The 25342-nt window shown below is 44.3% G+C and overlaps 1 protein-coding gene across 1 annotated transcript in view; it reads left to right on the top strand.

The window, feature by feature from the left end:
- The first annotated feature begins 3347 nt into the window (after window positions 1-3347).
- NPC2 (NPC intracellular cholesterol transporter 2) overlaps window positions 3348-25342 on the top strand; it is a 51493-nt gene continuing 29498 nt past the window's right edge. The window contains exon 1 of the mRNA XM_069208490.1: window positions 3348-3543. Within this exon, the coding sequence (XP_069064591.1) occupies window positions 3462-3543 (82 nt within the window). The 5' untranslated portion in view covers window positions 3348-3461. The remainder of the gene's footprint in view (window positions 3544-25342) is intronic.

Here is a 25342-nt window from a genome sequence, read left to right on the forward strand (position 1 = left end):
TAGATAGGTAGATAAAGGTACAAAAAATTTTGATGGTCAGGATCGTGACACCCTTAAAAAGGGGATACTTGACTGAGTCGCATGGTAGACCTTGAATTTCCTTACAGACAGTGAAACAGGTAGAATACAGCTGCTCCTCCCCTCTATACTCACAGTTCTACTTTTGGTAATGATGCTGTGGTTATGAGGGAGGATATCTGACACTAAAATATAATTAGGCCAAGCCTCAGTAATGGCTATTAAGTCTAATCAGTGAGTTAAGTTATGATCATAAATTATATGAACATTTTTGACTGCTGATCATGCATTGAGGAGCACACCTACTATGGAAATGTCTGAGACAGTAAAGGAGGGGAAATCATCCCTGACGTTTGGATGATTCCATTGTGGAGTGGTGCCTCAGAAGGATACCATGTTGGGATAAGGTTGGGTTTGTGCATAAGCTGAAGTTACTGTGGTGTCAAAGATGTGGCTGTTCTACCAAGATTGACTGATATTATCTTGAAAAAATTGATGAGATGTGCCATGAAGAAGATGCCGAGGGTAGCCATCAAGGGGAGGATTGAGGGATTTCTGATGTGAATCCTGGTCAGAATTTGGTCTTGTTGATCGAAATTGAGAGAGATGTGGCAAAGTTCAGATTCTACTTTCGACTACAGACTTACAGGGATTTTAGGCTGCTGTGAGGTGGTCAAATACAAAGAATGTTGTGGTTTGATGGAATTATTATCTTTCCATTTTTGCATGTGTTTATATTGATTTCAGTGCAATGAATGTTCCAGTGGATTTACAGTCAACTTGTGGCCACGAGATCTAGGCCACTGAGAGGTTATTTTTCCAAGTATTAATGTCAGGTGTGTAAATAAATCTATATTGAGTTTACGCTTATGAAGTGCAATGTTGGGTTTGAATTTATTTTGGCCATGTTTAGACAACTGGCAAAGCAGAGATTATTTCAGACTGGCCAGGATACCTCTTCCGAGACAAATTTGGTAGGACTGAGATGTAGGTGGGAAGACAGATTATTCTCAAACAGGTTGGATGGTCAGGAAATGTTGTGCCTTGCGTAGTGATAGTGATTCTGGTAAATTGTTTAGTCAAAACATACGCAATGAAAGAGGGTGTAATTGGACTCGAAAAAATGAAGTGGGGGAGAGAAGAGCATCCAGTATCTTGATCTGAGTGCATGCACGAGGGAGCAACATATGTTGGAATTAGATCTCTAGTCACAACTTTAGGAAGTAACTGTGCAGATAAAACTTAACAACGATATTTCTGCGTACCATGGTTTTTATTCTCACGCAGAATTACGTCATTGTTCATCAAACAAGAAGATAAGTACCATCAGGTCTCAGAAAGCCTTATAGCAGTTGTTCCCAACCTGTGGTCAGGGGACCCCTGGGGGTCCGCAAAGCCTCCACAGGGGGTCCGCGACTGCTTAGAAAATTAAATAAGATTAACAGATTAGGTCCATGTCTTTCAGTACGGACTCAGTGGAGGGCCCCCGGATTCCAGTAATGATTTAGTGGTGGTCCCTGTGATCCAGTAATGATAATGTGGGGGTCCACAGAAGTCAAAAGATTGGGAACCACTGCTTTATAGTATTCTGAAATTAATGTCGTACATACTGCTGCCATTATTGGTCACTGCATTATACAGGAAAGTTTGCTGTTTGGTGGGTATGTCGAAGTTAAACCAGTCATGTTTAACAATGTCACATCCTTATTATATTAATTTAGGGTGATTACATTTGAGGCAGATTCCACATAGTCATTCCCGCACATCCATATTCCTTAATGTGTAATATTTTTCCAGTGACACACTCATCGGGCTATGTGTTGTGGACTGCATTATCCTGTGATGTTATCAATGCACCAATTTGTGGTTTAAAACTTGAACAGCTTGTCCCTTTTGGTGTTATGATTGTTAGCTGAAGGATAGCTTAACGAGATATGGGCTCTAATTATTGCAGGTTTATTCCCTTCGCCTAAAATAGCTTCCATCAAATGCTGCATGAGTGTGAGACACCAAAGTGACCTGTTCCTTGTATAAAACGATGTAAAGTGTATTTTCAATGTGAGCCTGTAAGTGGTGCCAGGCTTTCCTAGCTGGCACTCAGGGCAAAAAATATGCCTACCCATCTTATTTCTCAGGGCAGTGTCAGGCAAATGACCTGCTTTCTCAGAAATGGTACCAGTAATCTTGTCCCTGTGCTCCGACAGTGTAATCGTAAGGATTTTTGGGGGCCCATGCAAGACTTATTTTAGGGTGCCACGTTCACAACAAGTTGGATGTTATTAAAAATCTTCTGATGACTCGGGCGTGTTTGAGGCCAAGTAACACTACGCTATAACACAAATCAGAGGAAATATGTCTTGCTAGTTGTCCATGTTTTTTAAAAACGACACTATGTGCAGAAAGAGACAGAGTGAGAGCAAGAGAGCGAGGTTACGAGAGACTGAACATTAGAAAAAGACATTAGAACATTAGAAAAAGACAATTTTTGTGTCCACCTCCTAAAACGTCTCTGCCTCTCCTGTTATGAGTTCTGAAGGGTGATGTCAAGCATAATGTCCGAGTTTTGCATTAGTGACACCGGTATCCCACCCTTGGCTGAGGCGTCACTTGTTCGTTAGGGGCACCAGGTGACCTCCCAAGAAGCTCTCGGGAGTGGCGCACCCTCGCCTACCACCGACTGTAATAAGTGGTACCCGATATCTAGTCCTTGGCTGAGGCCTGTCCGAGTTACCTAGTGACTTTCCTGAGCTCGCTGTAATGGCGACCACTAGCCAGCCACTGCTTCTAATAAGTGACAAGAAAATTCTGCCCAGAGCGCCACGAAGGGGAGCGAGGTGCCCTTTCCTGTATTCTACCCTTTCAGTCTGTAAGCGAATTCTCTACTGCCGAGAAGTCACTCCCTCCCTTCCCCTCTACTCATTTGCTCTGTGCATTGCACAAACGTCGAGTAAAACTGCTGTGACTGGTATTGACTCAGCCTTCCGCGTGAGGAGTCAGCAGGGCTCTGTGCCCTCCCTAGGTAAGGGTTTTGCTGGGCCGCTCCTCCCTGTTCGTAGCCAGGTAGGGAACAGAACCCTTTCCCTTAGCTCGGCCCACCAGAACCCTGCTCCTCAGCCTGAAACCCATTCAGTGCCGTCGAACCTCCCGTATAGTTACATACATTGTTTGGTTCGTAGGCAATATTTACTGACCAGTGACTCAGTCTAACCAGCAGGCCCACTAAGTCACATGCAGTCTCTTCCTCCCCTGCATAACAAGAGAGTGCTGCTTTCACGTCACATGACTGCACTTCCTCCCCCCGCCCTTCTTCCGCTCCCACTTTATCAGGCCATGTCGTGTCACATGACAGCTCTGCCGTTCTCCACTTCCTCTGCCCCAGCCCAGTCGGCAAGTGTGCCTCTGTCTCCAGGGTCCAAGCAGTGCCGGTCTGTCCTGTGCTGAAGATGTCTGTCCTGGGAGTCAGCTTGTGCTTCCTCGCCCTGTGGTCTCTCTCGCTAGCGGAGCCCCTGAAATTTTATGACTGTGGTAAGTTATTTCCGAGTTTCTCCTGCCTGTACGCCCCGTCTGAGGCGCGGTGCTTGTTCACTGCGCCCTACTGCCTTCCCTCAGGGTGTTCGGGCCCCGGGAGATCCCTCTGTGCAGCCGCGAGTTGACTCCAGAGCGCTGCGACCACCCTGCGGTGAGCCTCATTGAGTTCGTCTGAGCCCTGGTTACTATATTCGTAGGGCGTACGTGATTGTAAAGCCATCTGAACTCTGCTCTGTGCTTGTCCCGAGTTGTGTAAATCAGCCCTGCCTCCCACGTCTCCTCATAGATACAGGCTCACCGGCTCACCCGGAGGATCCGGATCGAAAAAAATGAGGAGTTGGCTGCATCCATAACTTGTTGCTCGGGTCCTGAGTGTACTTAACATAGTACTTTGTATGTCCCATATTCGTAATAATAAAACAGTGGTTACTGACTGCTCTGAGGGGGAAGGATGGGCTAAACACCCACCCCGCCTTCCTTTTGTTTTTTTTATCGATGTCTGCCAGACAGTGCAGGTGCCTGATTGCGAAAACATATTGGGGACGTGTTGATATCTGACCTGGAAAGTAACTCTACCCATTGGCGTTTTGACTTGTCACACTCAGTTTCATTCTTTCTATTCAATATTTTTTTTTAACCTGTCTATGTTGCCTTTGTACCTCCCATGGAGCATAGTCTGTTTACAATCTCTAATTGGTTCGTTTTATCCTTCCACACGTGTTTGCATTATGGGATTTTTTTTTTCTTTATCTAAAAGCACTCCACGAGACTGAATGTGTTTCCCCTTTTCTCTCATTACTCCCAGCACATTTTTTTCCTAACATTAAAAATTCAACTTTGTTGTTATGTGTACTTTCACTTTATTGTACTTGGCTCTTGGAGCCACTTTCCTGTGTGCTTCAACTCCATGTTGTGCTCTCTTGTTCTTTTGCTTCCTCCCCAATATTGCTCTGTTTGCTTCCTTCGTCGTGCTCTCCATGTTGCTTCCTCCTGACCACAACCTCCAAATTGCTCCCCCTCACCCTGTGTTGCTTCTGCTTGCATTCCGTGTTGCTGCTTCTCCTCTCTCCTAATTACCACGCCCCCTGTGAATCTGCCCTATTTAATCTCCCACCTGTGTTCTTCCCCCATCCACTTGCTTTCTTTTTTTTCTTTTAAATGTATCCTCCCAGCTCGGATCAGTGAACCAAACAAAAAAAACACTTGCATTATTATGTTAAATTGAGCATACTTGATGCTCACACCTGCACAATGACGTAGCCTATGCAGCCAGCTATCTTCTCCCTGTGTTTTTTTTTTTTTTTTTTTTTTCTTTTTTTTTTAGCCGTGCTGCTCAGCATTGAAGATGCAGTGGAGCATGGCTAAACCATTGACAAAGCCAATAGGTCACCACAGTGTGATCTAGTGTCTTTGCCAATGTTTAGTATCTACAAGTCACTCTCCTGTTTTGGGCATCTTGGCTATATGATTAGATCCAAGAACTCTTTCCTGTTAGTGGGGAACTTAGTCTGGTGAACATACTTAAGAACTTTCTCTCCCATTCCTGAGACGAATCCAGTCAGGTGAACAGAAACTAAAAGTTATCCTACTGTTTGTATGTATGTATGTATGTATATGGTAATTGTATAATGCAAACCTAGCCAAAATGCAAAGAAGTGTCCCTGAGCGGTAGGAGATGTAGATGGGTTCTGGAAGCAGGATAGTACTGTTACGGTGTTATGATGTAGTATAGCCTGTCGAGAGCTATAAAGGTTGGCACTATAATTAGGGGAGGGCCTTAATAACCAGTATAGACTGAGGCAGAAGGGATATGAGGCTATTAGAACATTCCACCCACTGAGAGTAGAATATTCTAAATTAAAAATGGAGAAATATAAAGATGAATGTTAGAATGAAAGCCTTATCGCCAGCCATTATAAGCCCAGAGCTACTCAATTGTCTTCAATGGAGGTCTCAACATTCTAATGTTCTTTAAAGATTTGTCTTTAGCTCTTAAATTGGAACAGCATTAGGGTGGCCCTGATGCAAGTGGGGATGCGTTTCCAGATCCTGGAAGCCTAGATGGAAAAGCCTTGCTGGCTTCTTTTCAGTTCCCGTAGACACATGCAGCCTACATGTAATCTCAGTACACAGAACTAACACCATTGGGTTAGATATGAGCCTGGTGTATATGATGTTTGGGGTACTCCCTCATTTGAAAAGATTCCATACAGATCTCCATCCAATCCACAAAGGTTTTGATTGGTGCACAAAGCCTAACACTCTTGCCATTGAGAAGGTTAGTAGTCTGTGGGGGAAGGAAGGCAGGTAGTAGGAGTATTTATGCTGAACGGAGATCTGTGGGTGGGAGAGATTCAAACCGTATGTCATGTTTGTTATAATTGTATGGTGCTTGCCTATGAAGTACCCAAATTGCATCTGGTTCATGAGTACCCAACCAGACTCTGTGGTTTGGAGCGTGCTGTATTTCTTAAGCAAAGTGTTGCTTGAATTATGTGAGGTAAAAAAGATATCCTTTAAATATGCTGCGGCAACTTTGCAGCGCATGTTGAAGATAAAGAATAGATGCAGCTTCATAGCTTATACAGTACTTATATTGCCCTTTTGCCTACCTTTAAGCTCTACAGTTCAACATGAGAGGAAAGAAAAGGCACAAGAGGAGAGAGCTGGGATGCAAAAGGAATGTGTGCTGTGCTTCAGTTGCTTCGTCTGCAAATGTGAGATCTGTCCTGGGAACAGCAGATACCCCTTGTTTTAGTTAGGCATGGAATGAGATGTCTGGTGGGTAGAAAGGAAGTGATATCCTCTAGTAGTCTTAGGTGAATTAAGATCTTTGGTGAGCAGGATGTCTTTTAACCGCGTACATGGGTAGCTGTCACGAAGACAAACAAATGTCACTAGACGTAGTTCGAAGTTGGATGGGACATTTCCTACCCAGTGATGTCTTATCTTACAGATTGATATGATCAATATACCTGTGCTGTCAGCCTGAATAGTAATCACTGTTGTGTTCAGTCCTTTTCGGGAGCTATGCACGGTCTGAGTAGCTAGGTATTTTTCACATTCATTGACGTCAGCCACTACAACGGCATGAATATTTGACGAGTGAGTTGTGTGTCATGAAGTCTTGATTTGAACATTTTTCACAGTCAAGAGGAACCTAAGGGAATCTTACTGTGATTGATCCATTTCCTTCTTTGGCCAACAGCTTCAGACTAATGAAATGCAAAGTTTTCTCCACCCAGCCTCTCTTCTGTTCCGGCCAGGAATGTTCTGCTCTCAAGTCATTGCCCAGCATACGTGTTGCAGTATTGAAATTAGCATTGAAACAGAGTGAAGACTTTCCTTAGATGCAGAAGTCCTTTGTCCAAATAACTGTTTCTGATGGTTTATTAGAGTTGAGGAATATCGAGTGAGCCTGCCAGATCTTCATACCTCAGTGTCCTTTAATCTGCGAAGAAGGCATGTACTGTTTAATTTGATCATATACCGTATGTTATATACCTTAATTGTGCTATGCGCTATTGAGAGAGCTAAATGGGTTACATTGGTTAGAGAGGCAACTGATTACAACTAGCTCTCGATAAGTCTGTCCTGAGTTAAAATGTTTGCTCTTTGAATCAGGGGCACTTGCAAAAGTGCACCAAGGTTGAGATGAGGTTCATGGTTGGAAGGCACAGTTACTAAACATCCAACAACAAACCATTGGAAAGCATGCACAAAACAGCAAACCGGGTTGAGGTAACCTTTCTTTATCAGTAAAAACACTGAAGTATTACAGGTTCCCTTCATAAAGCAGCAAGTGGAGGATTCCCCCTTAGGCATCCATTATCTAAAAGTTCATAAACTGGGAGTCCCTATGTAAATCATCTCAGGCATCTTTGGTCTCTTTACACCAACGTGAAAGTCCCCGAGTTAGGCCTGAAAGGGGTCACATGAAAGGCTTACCCACAAGGAGGTATAAGGGTTGGATGCCTCAGCCAGTAATTGTTTCATTAGTGATATCTTCATACCAAAGAGCAATGACCACTGGGCCAGAAGTAGAACTTCTGCATGGTTGCCATTCTCTCTCCACATTGGGCCTCTAGGTTTGGAGTAGTATACAGAGACACCTTGCTGCTGTGATCTGGAGATAGCCTGCCTGCCAAGAAAGAAGATGAACTGTGCTTGTTAGAGGAAGCAGCCCTATTCCTGGATTGTAGGCTGATCAGATTTGGTATTATGTAGCCTACCAAGAGTGTGCAAAAGAGAAATATCCTACTCACTAGCAGAACATAAGCAGAGCTCAGGGCGGATCTATTGTTAAGGATTTTGTCGCATGCTCCATTGCTACCTTGCTACCTTGCACATAAAGTAACATAATTGGTCTGGAACCCCAAGCGTTTGCTCTGGGGATCCTGCCAGAACCACTAAAAGAATCAGTTGCTAGCACCCCAAAAGGGGAGTAGCCTTGCATATTTAGTGAAGGATGCTGCATATTCGGACTAACTAATTCACACTGCTGCCCCATCCTCAGAAGTGAGGTTTGTTTTTGCCCCATGGTGTAAAATCTGTTAGTTAATCCTCATCACAGCTCCCCAAAGCCATGCTGGGGTCTTTTGTCCTAGCGGTTTGCCCCATCTAGGTTAAATGGTGCAAGAACTACTCCAGGGGACTTTCATCATTTGATTAGGTAAACGTTTGAGAAAGACTGGCTGCTTTCTCTGCTGGCGAACCATTAACTATAGGGTACAAATATGTAGCCACTTTCTTTTTCCAAGGAGATCCCTCGTGCTGTGCCTTGGACCTTGCAGCTCTAGCAAGTACCTTTAAGCTTAAGCGCCTATCTTGATTAGTAGCGCACTTGAAAGTAGAGTGTTGTAAGTATTATGAAATTTATTTTTGGGATTCGAATTTCTGTTGTCTTAGAGCTCAATGTCTTGTTCTTTCCTCAAGTTATCCCAAGGTTCTTAGTATCAACAACGTATGCATCCTTCCTGCTTCATACTCTAGTGCGCTGGACATTTACCCTCCTGCACTGCGAGAATCTATGCAGCAGTTGCAGGTGGAAAATGTTAAGGGCCAGAGGCAAGGAGCAGGGATATGGGGAGTTTCTTTCTGAAGACTGCCAGGGGGGTGCTGTTCGTAGGTGTAGGGGCAGGTCATTCCAGGTCTTGTTGGTGATGTAGGAGAAGGAACAGCTACTGCTGCGACGGATGTGGAGTGTGTGTGTGCAAGGGCCAGGGAGGTGGAGTGCAGGTGTCTTGAGGGCGGATGGAAGTTCATACGGTGGTTGATGTAGGTCGGTCTCTGGTCGTGTAATGCTTTGTAGGCGTGTTTAAGGATCTTGAACTGGCATATCTTCTAGATGGGGAGCCAGTGGAGGTCTCTGAGGTGGGGATGATGTAGGTTAATTTAGGAAGGTCTAGGATGAGTCTGGCTGCTGTGTTCTGTATGGTCTGGAGTCTCTGGAGGAGTTAGGTTGAGATGCAGGAGTAAAGTGCTTTGACGTAGTCTAGCCAACTGGTGACAAGGGCTTGGGTGACGGTCTTTCTGGTGTTGATCAGGATCCAACTGAAGATTCTAAGGAGCATGCGGTGGGTGTGAAAGCAGTAAGAGGTGATTGTGTTGATTTGGCCCTTCATGGTGAGTTTGCCATCAAGGATGCATTTCCCTGGATGCCAATTCTGTTGATGAGGGTGTGGTGCAGTACAGTGTTGAATGCTGCTGATGGGTGGAAGAGGATCAGGGCTGCTGTTTCCTCGCAGTCCAGGAGGGATCCAATGTCATTGGTGGCTGCTATCAGGGCAGTCTCTGTGCTGTGGTTGGTGTGGAATCCTGATTGGGAGACATCAAGCAAGTTGCTATTCTCCAAGTATTCGGTGTGCTGGTGGTTGATGGCCTTCTCAAGTGCTTTGGTGGAGTATGGGACCTGACAAATTGGACGGTAATTTTTGAGTTTACTGGGGTCAGGGGAAGGTTCCTTTAGGAGGGGTCTGACCTCCACGTGTTCCTAACTGTTGGGGAAGACCGCCGCAGTGATGGCGGCATTGAGAATGCTGGTGAGTTCTGTGCAGATTTTCTTGGTTCAAAGGTTGAAGTGGTGGGGGTAGGGTTTGTTGGGTGCTCCGGAGTGGTGGCTATCTTACTTTGAAAATAGTCCGAAAGGGTGTCACAGAGTTCTTGGGAAGGGCAGATCGTGTTCTCTGGCTGCAGGGCAGGAGAATTCCCAGACTATGTTGAATAGTTCTTTTGTGTGGTTGGGTGCTATTTCGATGCGGTCCGTGAGGGACGGTCTTTTTGGTTTCCTTGATGCACTGGTGGTACTTGCTGAGGGCTGATTTGTAGGCGGTTGGAGGGGTTTGTGATGGAGCACTATCTTTTCTCTAGTTGATATCAGTTGTGCTTTATGGTTTTGAGCTTTGGAGTGTACCACCTGGCTTGTCTCGAGATTTTGTTGGTTATGGCTGGCTCCATTGGGGTGACACTGCCTGCGCATTTGGTGATCCAGGTGGAGATCTGCCAAGGCTTCAGGCTGGGTAGTACTGAGGGCCTGAGTCCAATGTGTCTCTGTTACTTTGCTCCAATTGCGGTGAGAGGAACTGTGAAGCTTTAAGATGGTGTTCTGAGCACTGGAGAGAGTGAAGTGGACAACAGCGTAGTTGGACCAGGTGAGTTCTGTGACATGTGTATTTGACTTTCCTGCTTTGTGTGTGGAGTCGGTGACCAGTTGGGTGAGGCCGATGTTGTTCATGTTCTCCAGGAGAGCGGTGGAGTTGGCGTGATTGAGGTGGAGGTTGGAGTCTCCGAGTAGGATGTAGTGATTTGAGTCGCTAGCTGATAGTTTGATCAGGTTGGAGATGTCATCGCAGAAGGCGGGTCGAAGTCCAGGGGGTCTGTAGACGAGGGTGCCTCTTATGGTTGTCTTGGCATTAGTCAGATGTTGAGGTGTTCCACGATTGGTGTGGTATCGTCATCGGTGGTGACGCATCAGACGGTGTCCTTGTGGATGATGGCGCTGCCTCCCACATGTTTATTGGTGCGGTCTCTGTAAATCATCTTGTAGCTGTCTGGTGTTGCGGTGGCAATCTTGGTGTTTGAGGAAGGGCTGAGCCAGGTCTCAGTGATGAAGATTAGGGAGAGGGTGGTGATTGTATCCACGGGCATTTAGCGGAATGCACGAAAAACGTTCCTGGGCGTTCATGGACTTCTGGGTTGGTGTGGCAAGGGCTCGCTTGTGGGTGGGCAGTCCTGTGTTGCAGGAGAATCATCATCAGCAGGTGAAGGGCTCTTTGGTTGCTTGGGGGAGGTGGTGTAGCAGTTGCTGTCACAGGACCGGGGTCTAGAGCTCTTTGTCAGTGTATCTGTGGGTGGCAGTAGGGCAAGGGTTCCGGTCGCTGCACTGTTCAGACGCAGATGTATGCAGACTGGCTTGCCTTTGGCGCACCGCTCCATTAAGTATGTCCTGGGGGAGGGAGGGGTGCTGGATGGCGGGAGGATGGAAACAGCAGGAGGTGGGCGGGGGCAATGGGCGAAGGAAAAATGTAAACAGGTAACAGAAATTATGCATGCTATTGGCGCAAACAATAGTATGCGTTCGTGCACAATACAAACAGTGAAAACAGAACAGTAATGTGGGAGACTGAAGGGCAATTACAGAGTAACAAAAGATACAAATCACAATACAAAAAGTGAAAACAAAACAGCAATAATGCAACTGAAGGGCAAATACAGAGTAACAAAAGGTACAAAGCATGATACAAACATTGAAGACAATGTAGGCAGCTGAAGGGCAGATATAAAGGTCCAAAAACACAATACAAACAGTGAAAGAACAGAAGTGAGGATAACTGTGGGCGGCCTGTCGAACAGGGGAGCTGGCACAAGTTCCTGCTCAATGGGGTGGCAGCCTCCATTAAGTAGGTCCTGGGGGAAGGAGGGGCGCTGGGTGGTGGGGAATTGAAATATAAGGGGTGGAAACGGCGGGAGATGGGAGGTAAGCAGGTGGCGAGTGAAGGAAAAAAGTAAACAAGGTAACAGAAAAAGATGCAGGTTATCAGAACCAGCAGTCGGAACAAACAATCGTATGTGTTGGTGCACCATACAAACAGTGAAAACAGAACAGCAATGTGGGATCCTGAAGAGCAATTAGAGTAACAAAAGATACAAAACACAACACAAATAGTGAAAACAGAGCAGCAATGTGGGAAACTAACTGGCAAATACAAAGTAACAAAAGGTACAAAATACAATACAAACCTTGAAAATAGAACCACAATGTGGAGCTGAAGGGCAGATACTAAATACACAGATACCCGATACAAGCAGTAAAAGTAACATCAGTGTGGGCAAGTGAGCGGCAGCGTCGGGAGGACTCTCGCAATGGGGAGCTGGCACAAGGACTTGCTCCTTTTTACTCTCTGAGTTTCTTTTAAAGGCCACTCTCCTGGGTGTGTGGGGTCTTGGGGACAGTCCGTAGGAAAATCTGTAGTTGGAGCTTTCCCTATTGGTTCCACCTCTAGCTCTACATGTGTCTTGGTGTTGGTGTACAAGAACTTAGTGAGGAGCAAAGACAAAGAAAGGTAATTTACTAAGCAATGGTGGTGGGCCTCCAAATGAAAGACTTGTAAGTTCCACCCTTCAAGAAGACACAATTACAAAATAATTCCTACCTTTCTAGCAGCTTTTATCCATCACATTGTCATTCCATAGTGACCAGATAGGAAATTAAATAAAGTGGCTAGTTGGCGTTCAGCACGTGATACAAATAATCCATTGTACTCTAGGGGAAAAAACATTAAGCCGTATCTGCTAAAAAAAAAAAAAGAGAGAGAGAACTTTGTCACACTGGTGTAGGATCAATATATCGACTTGTATTGTATTTACTAAATCTTTGCATTAAAGGTGAGTTTATCATGTCCCATTTGGATTTTATGTGAGTATGTTTTATTGTTGCCCTGAGAGCTTCTGTTCAAGCTGCGGCTAAAGCTTGTGACAGTAACTCGTGGTCCAAAATGAGCATTTTATCTAAACATATGATGTGAGGGAAGGGCTCAATCCTCCTTGTCTCTACTTCCTTCTGACTCTAGAGATCATTACAAAGCCCTTGAAGGCCTACTTCTTTAACCAGACTCAAACACAGTTCCTTGTGAAAAAAGTCAGTGACCAAAGCTAATTGTTTCCTTACTCAGAACGGGATTCTGTGTATAGGGACCCTCTAGATCACAGTTGTCGCAAATGATAGATGTGCCGCTCCTGGTCCATGAGCGACTAGGTTTAGAGGTGGCAGGACCGCACTGTTGACCAGTAGTGCTATTGGCAAGAGCCTGTTGCTGTCTGTTCAGCCAAGCGCTCTAGTCCGCACCAGCACGTTAATGTGGCTTCCAATGACTACAGGGTCTTATTTTTTCATTTTTATTTTTTAATAGATGTAGAGATCAGCCTTCCTGGAAGAAAAACAACAGTTGCCAGTTCAGATGTGACTTCAACTGTTGATTCCGTTTGCTGGTATATGCTCCTCAGTCACCCAGCCCAAGATACTTAATTCTTCTTAAAACAGTCAAGCTCGCTTATTTCAATATGTCTCACCCTTTGCCAAGGTGCTGTACAGGTACGGATGAGGACTTCAATAAGGGCCTTGAACATAGAGAGCAGACCTGTAAACTTAGCAGCACCACATTTCTTGAAAGAGAAGCTTGTGTTACACTTGCCTTCGCCTGATCTTCGCTGAGTCTCCATCTGTCTTCTGAAGGGTCAGCAATTTCGTAGACGGAGGGTAAGGAGTTGCTGATTCTGTTCTTTCCCCCACACCCGTCTCTTACCTGGGCCACATTGAGTTTGTATCATCTGCACACTTTCATTCATTTGACCATAAAACCTGGCTGTGGTCTGAATAGCGTGGCCCTTCCTTTCTGTAGCACTAAGACTTGTTGGCTAAAGAGCACTCAAGAAGTGTTTCATGCCCACATACAAAGTATACAAGTAATGCTATGTAAACAATATAAATAAACAAGAGTGACTCGCCCTCAGGTGGAGATCTGCTGCCTACTAAGACAAAGCCTTATGCACCTTAATCATGAAAAAATGCAGAAATAACTGACGTGTTGATTTAATTTTTTTTAGAGCTCTCTAGAGCTTTAATGAGGTGACTAGAGCTGTGTAGTAGGCAGAAAGAGAGAGATCCCTATTACTATTTACAGGTGGATGGAGATTTCTCACAGAGAACGATGCAGTTTATTAGCCATAGTGGGCACAAAGAAAAACTGGGGGTGTGTAGCTATCTTTGGTGGACAATAAGGTTGCTAGCCACTAGCAGCATGTGTTGCATAGAGATCTGCTGTGGGGACAAAAACCGAGATCCCTAGCAGAAGTAGTCCCTAGTGGAAGGAGGTCCTTGTTAGTTATATGCAAAGGGAAATACGTGCACTGGGAAGGTAATTTCCACATTGGGTGCCACATTTTGGTCCTTGATAATTGGTGTCTCTCAATAGAGCTTTGGTTTATCTCCTGGTTGCGTCACTGCCTCGCTGATGAGAGGTTCCCTTCGCTGCCCACCAGTGGGGCTGCGCAAATCTCAAGGAGAGGGGTGGGGAAAGGACTGGAGTGGGGGGGAGGGGCAATTAAAAAAATATATTAAAAAAAAAAAAAAACATACCTTATCCCGTCATTGTTTCTCTGGTCGTCTTGTGGTGTCACCAGCACAGGCTCCCCAGCAGTCCTGACGCTGCTTTCATGCTAAACCTAGCTTGAAAGCAGCACCGGGATTGGTCTGATTGGCTTAGACTGCCGCTTAGACACAACACTGGGGTCTGTGCAGTTTCTCCAGCCCAGCAGTGTACACAGCCGGGCTGGAGAAACCGAAGTGCGCGTGTGTGTGTTTGGCCGGCCTGAGACGGACGGCCAAACACACAAGTTCACTTTGTGCACTCCACTCCCCCCACCCCCACCCCCACGTCCCGATCCAGCCCCGCCTCACCCTGAAAATGCTGCTGGCTGAGCCAACAGACGAAAGATAAAACGTTAATTGTTTTTTTTTTCTTTCTTCTCCTGGCCTGCTGCCCACCAAAAAAATGGCATTGTTCTATTCAACAAAGAAGAAGTGCCCCTGCCAAATTTGATGATGTGCCCTTACAATTTTAACTGAGTACGGTTGTTTTGCACGCAGGCACACAAATCCAATGGGACCTGTGCACTAACTACAAAGGCCGTGTTACGACCATGTGACTCTGCATTATTACTTGTGTGCATCTTGGAGCAGAAAGCACCTTTTTATTAACAGAAAGGGTTGTGAATAGCATAGCCTTCAAACAGAGCCCGGGGCTAAGATCAGACTTTGGAAAGCTGTGGACTAGTCGAGGGGTTATGGGTTAAGTTGGAGAACATTAAATGTCTGCTTAAGCGGAGGGATAGGCCAGGTTGAATCGGCCTGGTGGTATTCTGATATTCTCCGTCACAATATTGGTTTCTCAAGAAACTTTTCTCGCAGAAGAGAAAATCCTTCTGATGGATGGGGAACCAGCCTCGTCTCTGTCTGGTGTCGTAAACATTCATCACTTTCTGTTCCTTCTCTGGGCAGATGGAAATTAGTTATGAATTTTAAACGGGTGGGTGACAGACGCTCTGTTGTTTCCAGTGGAAAGTACAAAACGGTTTAGTTCCTGCTAAAGTTTCACTTCTTCTGACAGTCTCCTCCTTGATGCAGAGGCACAATTCGTAGGGAAATGGTCAAGTGCAGCAGCCGTACTCTTAGCTGAAGATGGGGTAAATATTCAGGCTTGAACTCCAGAAAGGTCAAGTCCACAGACCATGGGGGAAGGCGGGGGTCTTCTCGTCTTGTATACCAAACGAGCATTGGCAAAGCTAGTAGGGCTGGACTTTGCACGCTTGTGCATTTGTTAAGCTGTTTTTTTTTTTTTGCACGATATGCCACAAAATAAAAATACAAAAACATGCAGCCACCTAAACATGGCTGCCAGAGCCTTGGAATAAAATTGAAATTAATAAACATTTACTGATGTGGCCGTTTTACTAGTGCTATTTTCTAAAATGATGAGCCATGCTTTTTATTATTATTACTATTTCTGAAGAGGGTTAGAATAAATCACCTCCTAACCAAGTAGTCAGACTACAGGCAGCTGTAATGTGAGAATAATACTTACGCTTTATAACCTCAACATCACTAAGGAAATTGAACAAATCACCATATAAATGGGCACTAAAAGTTTAGGCAAAAAAATACCTGTATTTAAAGGTAATAAATTAAACATTTCTAGCTACATATGTCACTGAAAAGATAGGAACTACTTTAAGTGGATTTGAACAATGCGTACAGAGTTTATGCGGTCACTCAAAGTATAGGTAGCCAATGGTTAAAGTGGGATGACCCATTGGCCCATGCTGCATGCTGTGGTGGGTGGAATCAAAATGTGAATGACAATTTAACAGACCAATGGATGTAGCCTGCTGACAATAAGCCCTTCTGTGTATATTATGTAGGAATTGTTTTTGAAAAACAATAGTTTAGTGAGATAGCTGAAGCTGTCTCAAAGTTAGACCTAAAAAAAAAAAGGACTGCCTGAAGTCCCGAAAGTACAGGTGTTAAATCCAAATATGTTTAAGGTGTTAAGAACTGTCTTAAGTCCAAACAAGCGTCAAAGACAAAGAGATTGCACCCGGAAACTAAAAATGCTATCTCACCAATTTCAGGAATCACATCTACATATAAACCCTGCACGCATTATTACAAACTGCGGCACACCGCTCCTTGTAGCGTAGTCTTTGAAAGTAGAACTGCATGATAATTGCTCGATTTGTTATTTTAGGATTGTTCACCCAAAGAAAATGAAGTGTGAAAATAAAAAACAAGAAGACGAGCTGCTTCACACTAAGGGATATTCTCTCAGCCTAACTCTAGTCAAAATATTACAAATGACTTTGCGATCCCATTAGAAGAGTTGCCATTTCTTGTATTTCCATTAGAAGACATACATGAACTGTCACTCCTCTGTAGGGGATGTGGTATGTCTATTGCCAACAGAAAGTGCCTACTAGAGCACCATGGTATGCTGTAAAAATACTGCACAATATGGAGTTTGAAAACCAAACTATAGCCATGATTGTTATGGAAAAGGCACAAAGTAAAATCCTACCAAGGTCAATTTAAGATAAATTATTGTATGCACAACCAAGTAAGCCTTCTTGGGAATTATTCAGCCTTCCCTAAGATAATTCACTTCTTGAAACTCATATACGGCTATTGACTGTAGATGTGAAATATTTTTCTTTGGTAGGACCAACAAAGCCACTATCTGCACCAAAGGTGCACCAAGTGGGGCACAAATTCAATTAAAAGCATGTGCCAACTGCCCTGTTTAAAAAAAAAAAAAAAAAACTAAAAAAAAACTAATGGAATGTCCACAACATCACCTGGCTAGTTGAACTAAATTGACACCTACTACAGATTGCCATAGAAAACTGGGCTAAAGAATTTCATAGACACCTTCAGAAATGCAACATCAAATCTTTGCAGTTTAACTTCCTACAAACTCACCAGATTGCGGCAACCGACCCTCCAGCAGACACAGAAGACTAAGCATGTCACACCCCTTGAATAGAAATAAGATAAACTTACAATTGCATCATTTGAAACTGCTACCAAAAACAGCTAATAGGTGTAATAGGAAACTGTATGGGACGTTGCAGTCCTATACAAATTTCCAGTTAGTTTACAAATAACAATATGCACACAACCACTGGATAGCACAGATAAAGACTCACAATGAAATAAAATTGTGCAGGATCCTGAATTGGAACCATGTAATGATATGTATGTTTTGACCACTGATTCCATGTTGTACATAGCCCAGCAGCACACCATCACATTAGTGACCACCAACTTAATTTTGCCTATTGACTTTATTTTAGCATTAGCCACCGCCATGTTAAAAGCTGTAAGTAGTTTTCCGCGTTGTACACTGTGCTTATGTTTTTTATTTTTCGTGTTCTTTCCCACCAAGGGCTTAGGCTGATAAGAATGTACTAAGACGGCAGGGAACGGTCTTGTTTTTGAAGTGGCACCTTGGGGTTGGGGCCAAGTCCCGATGTGTTATTTTCAAAACTAGCTTAAAGTAATCAGCATTTTTTGAATAAATAAACTTTTGTAGTGAGAGGGAGGTTCTAGAATTTTCCTCTCTTGTTTGTTCAAAGTATAAGAGTCCGAGACCAGATGGACCGGGGACTGAGAGTGTTTTCAGATCTGAGACATACCCAAGACGCTGGGGTGTGTCATCCTTCCCGTGAGGATAATTGATCTCTCTCTCCTCGATTGACTCTGGGATGTGGTGATCAGATGATAAATACGAGGGAGATGAAGCAGTTGTGTCGTGCCTCATGGTGATGCATATTTTTTAATTCATTATTTGCTTTGCATTATAAAATAGATACATATATTTGCTGTGTATATTGCAGTGGAGGTGTATATTGCAGTGGAGAATCATTTGTACATGTTTTCGTTTCATTGCTGTGACCATTTTTAAACATGTACTTTCAGCATGCTAATCTCCTTTTATGAATCTTGCGAAGTGAAGTAATAAATGTCGTCTTTAGTTTAAGAAGCGCATTCCAGAGATTTTTGTTAGTGCATGAGTGTTTCAGCTCGGTCATTAAACCACAAAGCAAAATGAAATGGTGCTGAATGCTACATAAGAGCTACTCTGTAGTACGATGTTTTAGTCACTGTGAAGAACCCCAAAGAAGGTCTGGTGAACCAACCAAGTGATCACTGATTGCAGGCTATGGATTTTAAGAGGGTGACACAGACCCTGTAAGCAGAAGTAAACTGGAAGGGGCAACAACGTGACCAAAGCCCTGTGAACAATAAGAAACACTTCCTCACACACTGCTGAGAGGTGCACAAATGCAAAACTTCTGTGAAGAATTTACCTTTAGGGTTGCCGACCTTGCAAACCTTAAAGATGAGTACATGATCCTAGTTCTGTGGAGCTGGCAGCTAGCACAGCAAAGCACTGGTCCACTTACAACACCACCATAAACCTGCACGTTTTTATGGAAAACGGTTGCAACACATTTGCGTATAAAGCCTGAGCAACACTTCCAAACCCGGAAATTTTATGCCAGTGCAGCAAAATTGTATTCAGTTTTTATCATACTGCATTACGCAGTAGGCTCATGTGACTCGCCCTTGGCACAGCAAGATATGTCATGGTGTCAGGCTGCTTTCTGGCAAAATCGGAGATACCCGTGTCTGCCCACAATCATACATGGAGATAGTCTGATGTATCCTGCTGCCCTCTGGCACAAATGGAACATGTTCATTGGCATTTACTGGTTTATGGCCTTATTCAGAGTGTAAACTGTTGTTTACCACAGGTGCCCTAAGGCTGTCATTTCATTTGAATTGTAATCGGATAGAAACATTTCTCCATTTTGGCCCTTGGTTCTCCGGGGTGTAGCAAAGTGGAGCCAGCAAGGCTTGCACTACAAGGTACGGTTAGAAACTGAAAAGTATGAAACCGTAAATAACACACACACAACACACAGTCATTGTAGAAATGTGTGAGACTTGGAGACACAAAGGGTCCAGTTGGATATGATGGAGATGTGTGAGACACAAAGACAGAGTGTCCGCTTGGATATCACATGTCTCGTATAAAGTTTTTCTTTCGAGTTGTGAAAATCAACACATTTGTGAGATAGACACACTGAAGCTTAAACACGACCACCACAGCATATTCGGGGTCTTATTCTGAACCCCATTTGGGCTGCAAACTCCTGTTGGCACCTGAACCACGAGTCTGAGTTTTTCTGTAATTTTCTGCACAATTTTCTCTAGGTAAATCCTAGGACAAATCATATAGATCAAAACTGCACATTCATAGTTTTGTGCACTTTGGAACAGGGGATACATGTGATATTACTGCTTAATCCCGAAATCTGAGATCTGACACTTGGACTAGTGGGCTAATTATTTACCTGGTAAGTACAGCACCCAGCGATATCAATATTTACCAGGTGCACAAGTACCCATACAGGATTGTACAGGACTGATGATGTGCCCATGAGAAGGCGTCTCTGCAACTTCGTTCTGCTGATGCATGTTCGTTTTTGGCTATTTAGTGGCGATTGTAGCCCTTAAAAGTACTGGACAGTAAAGCTATTGGTAAGTAAACATTTCGAGAAAACAAGGTACAATCTTCTGTTAAGACACTGATTACACTGAGGCGATTTCACACACAACTGATGTCAATTGGGTCTTCTGCAGGTCTTTCTTTCAACCAGCGGCCTGCTCCTCTCCTCGCTGGGCAACTAACCTTCTCCTTGTGGTCAGGTTGTGGTTGCCAGTATTTCTCCAGAGTCCATGGCTTGTTCCCAGCCCTCAAGAAAGGCAGGCACCAGCAGTGGTCCTGGCAAATGCCCTCTTAGCACGGGTGAACATTGGTGTGTAAACATCACATGAAGTACAAAGTTCTTGGACCAGTGTTTATCTTACTTTGAACTTTGATTTTCTCCTCCAGTCAGGGTAAGTGCATCTGGGGAACTTGGTTTTACAAGGAAACAACACCCATCAGCCTTTTAACCACCGAAGCACTACATTATCAGGGGGTGGATGCTAGAACAATGTATAGGAAGGGTGGCACATCTACTATGGACTGCACCCTTGTTAGGAGAATTGAGTGGCCTGTAAGCCACCTTATCACTAGTGGTACAAGTGAAAAGGCTTCTTGCCTCCTAGCCTGTGACCGTAAGCACCCTTATCTGAAGGTAGGTGTTCACTTAGGGTGTCCAATCTTTCTGCTCACCGTAAGCATTACAGATGAACATGTGGTGTTGAACGATGAAGCACCACCACTGGAATTTTTTGTTGATTTTACTGGAGGGGAAATGTAGGCTAAAAAAAGTAACAGAGCAGGGAGGCATAGCTTTTCCAAGTCATGCTTAGGACTTCTGTCCTAGCGCCACCAATGGGTAGAAATGTCAGGTGTGTCCTACTGGACCCTAAGATAGAAGGGGGTTTCCTGGTCTGTCTTGCTGCAGTCTGCAACTGAAAGATTTCACTGTATGAACTGCAGGACGTCAGAGGCTAAAAAGGGAGAGACCCGCTTTTGTCTCACTACCGTACTCGCCTAACTCCCGATCATTCATTGCCTCCAAGTGACATAGTGCAGTTCCACCTATTGCAAAGAGTAGCCTGTACAGTACTAATTGTAGGTAAAGTTCCGTCCATTTCTAAATTGCAGTCCCAAAAAAAACATATACTTCAGTGAAGACATAAAAACGTAACAAATTAATGGCTTCAGGCATAACAATTTCAGCCGAGCATTCTGCATGGTGTATCTGCTGGCATCCCACCGGGATTTTAGTGTAGCAGGTGGTGGACATCCCCCTGAGTCTGAACAGTCCATATTGTCCCTCCAAAAATATGTAACTATTATCCGTGTAGCAAGCTGGTGAGGATTTCTTGCACGAGAAACGAGTTCTGGCTGTACCTGTGGCCAGCATGTGTCTGTTGCTGCTGTGGGGATGAAAGCCTTTGAGTGGATTCATAAGGCTGTGTTGCCCTATTTTTTTTTCTTTTTTTTTTTCATTCTGATCTGATCTATCCCATGTTTTAACCACACCGGTCATGCCTACTTGCAAGCCCAATTGTGTGTTTCCCTTTTATCTCTGTTGCAAGGTGATACACCCAAAGAGACCCCAGTTCAGGTCAGCTTGGCTACTGCCCCCTCACTACAGGCTGTGAGAAGAGCGGTGCCAATGGCAGCCCAGTTCTCATCCAGGTGTACAAGACTTTGTGTCTGCACCACTGTGGGTAGACTGCCTATAGACTGTACTTGTTGAATGTCTGTCCAGCCTCCCGTAACCGTGGTCCATTACTCATCTTCCTATGGGGGACCTGTGTATTGTATGCATCAATGTGCTTCACTGATTTAAAGATAGCATCCGTAGTTATACCATGTGCACTGCTTCTCTCATTGAAACTCCAGTTACCTGTTGAAATGTGGAAGGTTTCTCCATTTCTTCGGTCTTCTAAAGTAGGTTCCCCATCTCGGTGAAATTCATCCACCCTCTCACCTTCCTGTTCCTGAAATTCTTGCTGGCTACCATCACTAGTAACCCTCAGGTGAACAAAGGTACAGGATGCATTTTCTTCTGATGAGAGCAAGAATTTCAGCAAGATAGACCTTTGGTTCATCCAAGCTTCTCGCCTGTCCCTCCAGACTTGGTTATATACTGCCCACTCAAGTCAGGCACTTATACATTTTTTTCGATTCAGCAGAGAACCCTTGCATCCCCGAAGATGCTTGCCTGGTACAGTGCCTTTGATGGGTTGCAATTCTTACTTGACTGAAACTAAGCATAGCTTCATGAGACATTTTGCTGCTGTGATCGGAATGTAAGAAGGAACAATTGAGTGCCCTGCAAGCAAAGGAGCTGACCCATGACTCCTTGGAAAATTTGCACAATGTCCAGCTGACTGATAAATCAACAAGGATGACGTCAGAAATTACCCATGTGTGGCTAAACTACCTTGTACAGAAACGGAAATGAGACACACATGCCGGCCACAGTCTTACTTCCTCAAAAGATAAACCTAAATTGTTCTAGCTACGCTCAGACACTAAAGTGAACAGCAACAGACTGAGAGACTCCAGGCAGATTGTGCAGGCTGCCGTGTCCAATGCCATTGATGAACGGGCACCACCATAGAAGGCAAGAATGCACAGGACATGCATGTGATTGGCTGCGGGCCCCTCCCGGTGCTACGCATACATATGCAGCATTCAGACCCCACGAAACTAGATAGCTGTAATGGCACCATCCAGCGCGCCTAGTTGTGACAGAACAAAATACAGCAGAGTGCAGCTTCTTATGTGGGTGTAGGGGGAATCGATCCCACAATGGCCTTCAGGGGTGTGGAATTTATTAAAATATCTACTTGTCCAGGGGACAGGTTGCTTCTCAAATCTACTTGTCCTGTAAAAAGATCTACTTGTCCCTTTGGTGCCATGTAGTGTGGCGACAAATTATGGCAGCAATTAATAGCCTCTCTGATTATGCCAGGGCTACTACCATAGTAGGGCTTGAATACTTGGAGTTTCAATCCCTACTGTAGCAATTTCCTTATTTTGCCACCTTTCTGCACATCTGCATACTGGGGCTGGAGGAAGCAGTAAGCAATAGTTCCAGGGCTGGAATGCCTTTGAGTCTGCAAACCTACTAACCTGCATGTTTTAAAGATTTTTACCAGCTTCTCTCTAATATTTTCCCATAATAAGAAAGGTTGGACATTTACTCCGGACAATGGCAGAATTAGAACTTCTTCCAGGGTTGGGAAGAAAGTGGCTGGAGGGAAAATGAACTTGCAAATGCTCAATAGATTTTCACATGAGCAAATCTACACATCGTATTTACCCATGCTAAAATACAGTTCACAAATATTTTATAGGGGTACGACATATACCATGGGTGCACTTTTGTAACTTTCTTTAAGAATGTGGGGCCACAAGTAGGTAGGTTCAGATTTGTGACCTGCAAATTGCAAGTCGCAAATCCGAATGTAGGATGGTATCCTTGACACCATCTGTGATTCGCAAGGGCTTCGCAAATGCCCACATCATGAATAATCATGAGGTGGGTCGCAATTTGCGACCCCCTCGCGAATGGTGGCCTGCTGGAGACAGCAGACCACCATGTCTGTGACTGCTTTTCAATAAAGCAGGTTTTTTTGTTTTTTTTTGTAATGCAGCCCGTTTTCCTTAAAGGAAAACGAGATGCATAACAAAAACGAAAAATGAAACGTTTTCGTTTCATTTTTTCAGAGCAGGCAGTGGTCCGCAGGACCACTGCCTGCTCTGAAAAAATGTTTACAGTGACATTCACAATGGGGGAAGGGGTCCCATGGGGATCCCTTCCCTTTTGCGAAAGTGTTAGCACCCATTTGAAATGGGTGCAAACTGCGATTGGTTTGCGCCCGCGTTCGCGGTCACAAAACAATCCTACATTGCACTGCGAGTTGCAATTAGGAAGGGAACACCCCTTACTAATTGCGAGTCGCAAACCCGTTTTGTGATTCGGTAACCAGGTTACTGAATCGCAAAACTGGGTTTGTGCATCGCAATGTGCTTTTTGCACGTCGCAAACAGCGAAAGTCGCTGTTTGCGACATGCAAAAAGCTACCTACATGTGGGTCTTGGTCCCTAATTAGGTCTGGTGTTAACAAAGACATTTTGTTTTTATTAAACTTCTATTTCTCTCTCTTTCGGCTGGCTTTACTGTGAGTGATCGCATTCTGCTCTTCCACAAGGAGCATATTGCCACACAAAGTAGTTTTGTTCAGTGTCAGGAACTACAGTGGCAGTCAGTGACGTAACGAAACTGGAGGGTGCCCCTTTGCAAAGAACATGGAGGAGCCCCCTCTCCAGACTCACTCAGGGCAGGTGCTGTGCTGAAGGGGCCCCCTGGAGGGCGGCTGCGGGGCCTTTGTTATGCCGCTGGTGGCAACGTGTGCTTTAAGAGTTCAAAAACTTTTTGGGGGGGTTTTGCCAATGTTTGTTACAATTTTGAGGGCCTGGTAGCTCCCACAACAATAAATTGTTACAAAAGCCATGTCAAAACAAGACACGCATTGATGAAACTAAAAGACTTATAAAAATATGTCAGATGAGTTGGCTTTGTCAGTGTTTATTTTCTTGCTTCCCATAATCGTGTTGAAAATGGTTACACTGATTTTCCATTAGTAATATTTTTGGGAAATACTAGCATGCATCAACACATTTTACTAAATGACACTTCATTTGCATATAATCAGAGAGCATTCTGGGAGCATTATACTTAGCCTCTTAGCCTAAACGTTTCAAACATGTGTGTAGACTTTTTTTTTTTTTTTTTACTGGAACCAACGTCAGTAGTGAAGTGTGACCTTAAAACATTTATTTACAGCACACACCCTAATAATGAAGGCTTTCAAATAATGAACCATAAATACAAGTTTGGACAGCATTATCTTTTGGAAACACATTACCTCAACTGCAGAGAGTTCCACTCTCTGTAAACAGGCAGCCAAAGGGTTTGTGCTGCAGGGGGGTTGGGCCTACTTGTCCCAAGGACAAAGTAAACATAAAAACTTGTTGCCCTTGACCCCAAACAAGATGTGTCGGGCGATAGGAATTCCACATCCCTGGCCTTGCTGTGTTGGCCACAAGGTTTAGCAGTCTCTCACCAGGCTGGGAAGACCTGGAATGCCAACTGTGGCATCTCTCACTACTAGTTTCCATGACTCGGACACACCTCTAGGGAAGGAAAGGTGTAAGATGTTGGATGAACACCTACCAACACTCAACAAGAAATTGTATTCAGAAAATGCTTTCTAGGTGCTTGTATCCAGAACTTTTTAAAGCTTGGCCCCTGTGCCCTGATATATGGCACTGTGCGGCTCCTCACTGACTCTGCTCCTCCTGGTAAGTGACAGCTGGAAACGCATATAGGTACCACTTAAGGGCTCTGCCAGATGTTTCTCGCTGGACACTGTTTGCTCCCTCAGGCACTGAACTCAGACTGATTGTTCATAACATTGTGCACATCTCTAGATTGTGATCTTTTTAGATGGAAATGAGTCCATTCCACAGAATGGGGAAGTGGGAGAAGGGTGAGGAATCTGTGCTTAGAGTATGCACCCGAAAGAGCGTTAACAAAGGTAAATAGCTTGTTCTTCTGAGGAATACTTCTAACCACTGATTCCTTACCTTTTTAGAATGGATCCTAAATCAGTACCTCAATGGGTGGTGGGTTTGTGGAATTA

This window comes from Pleurodeles waltl, chromosome 9 (assembly GCF_031143425.1).
Source record: "Pleurodeles waltl isolate 20211129_DDA chromosome 9, aPleWal1.hap1.20221129, whole genome shotgun sequence".
Taxonomy (NCBI): Eukaryota; Metazoa; Chordata; class Amphibia; order Caudata; family Salamandridae; genus Pleurodeles; species Pleurodeles waltl.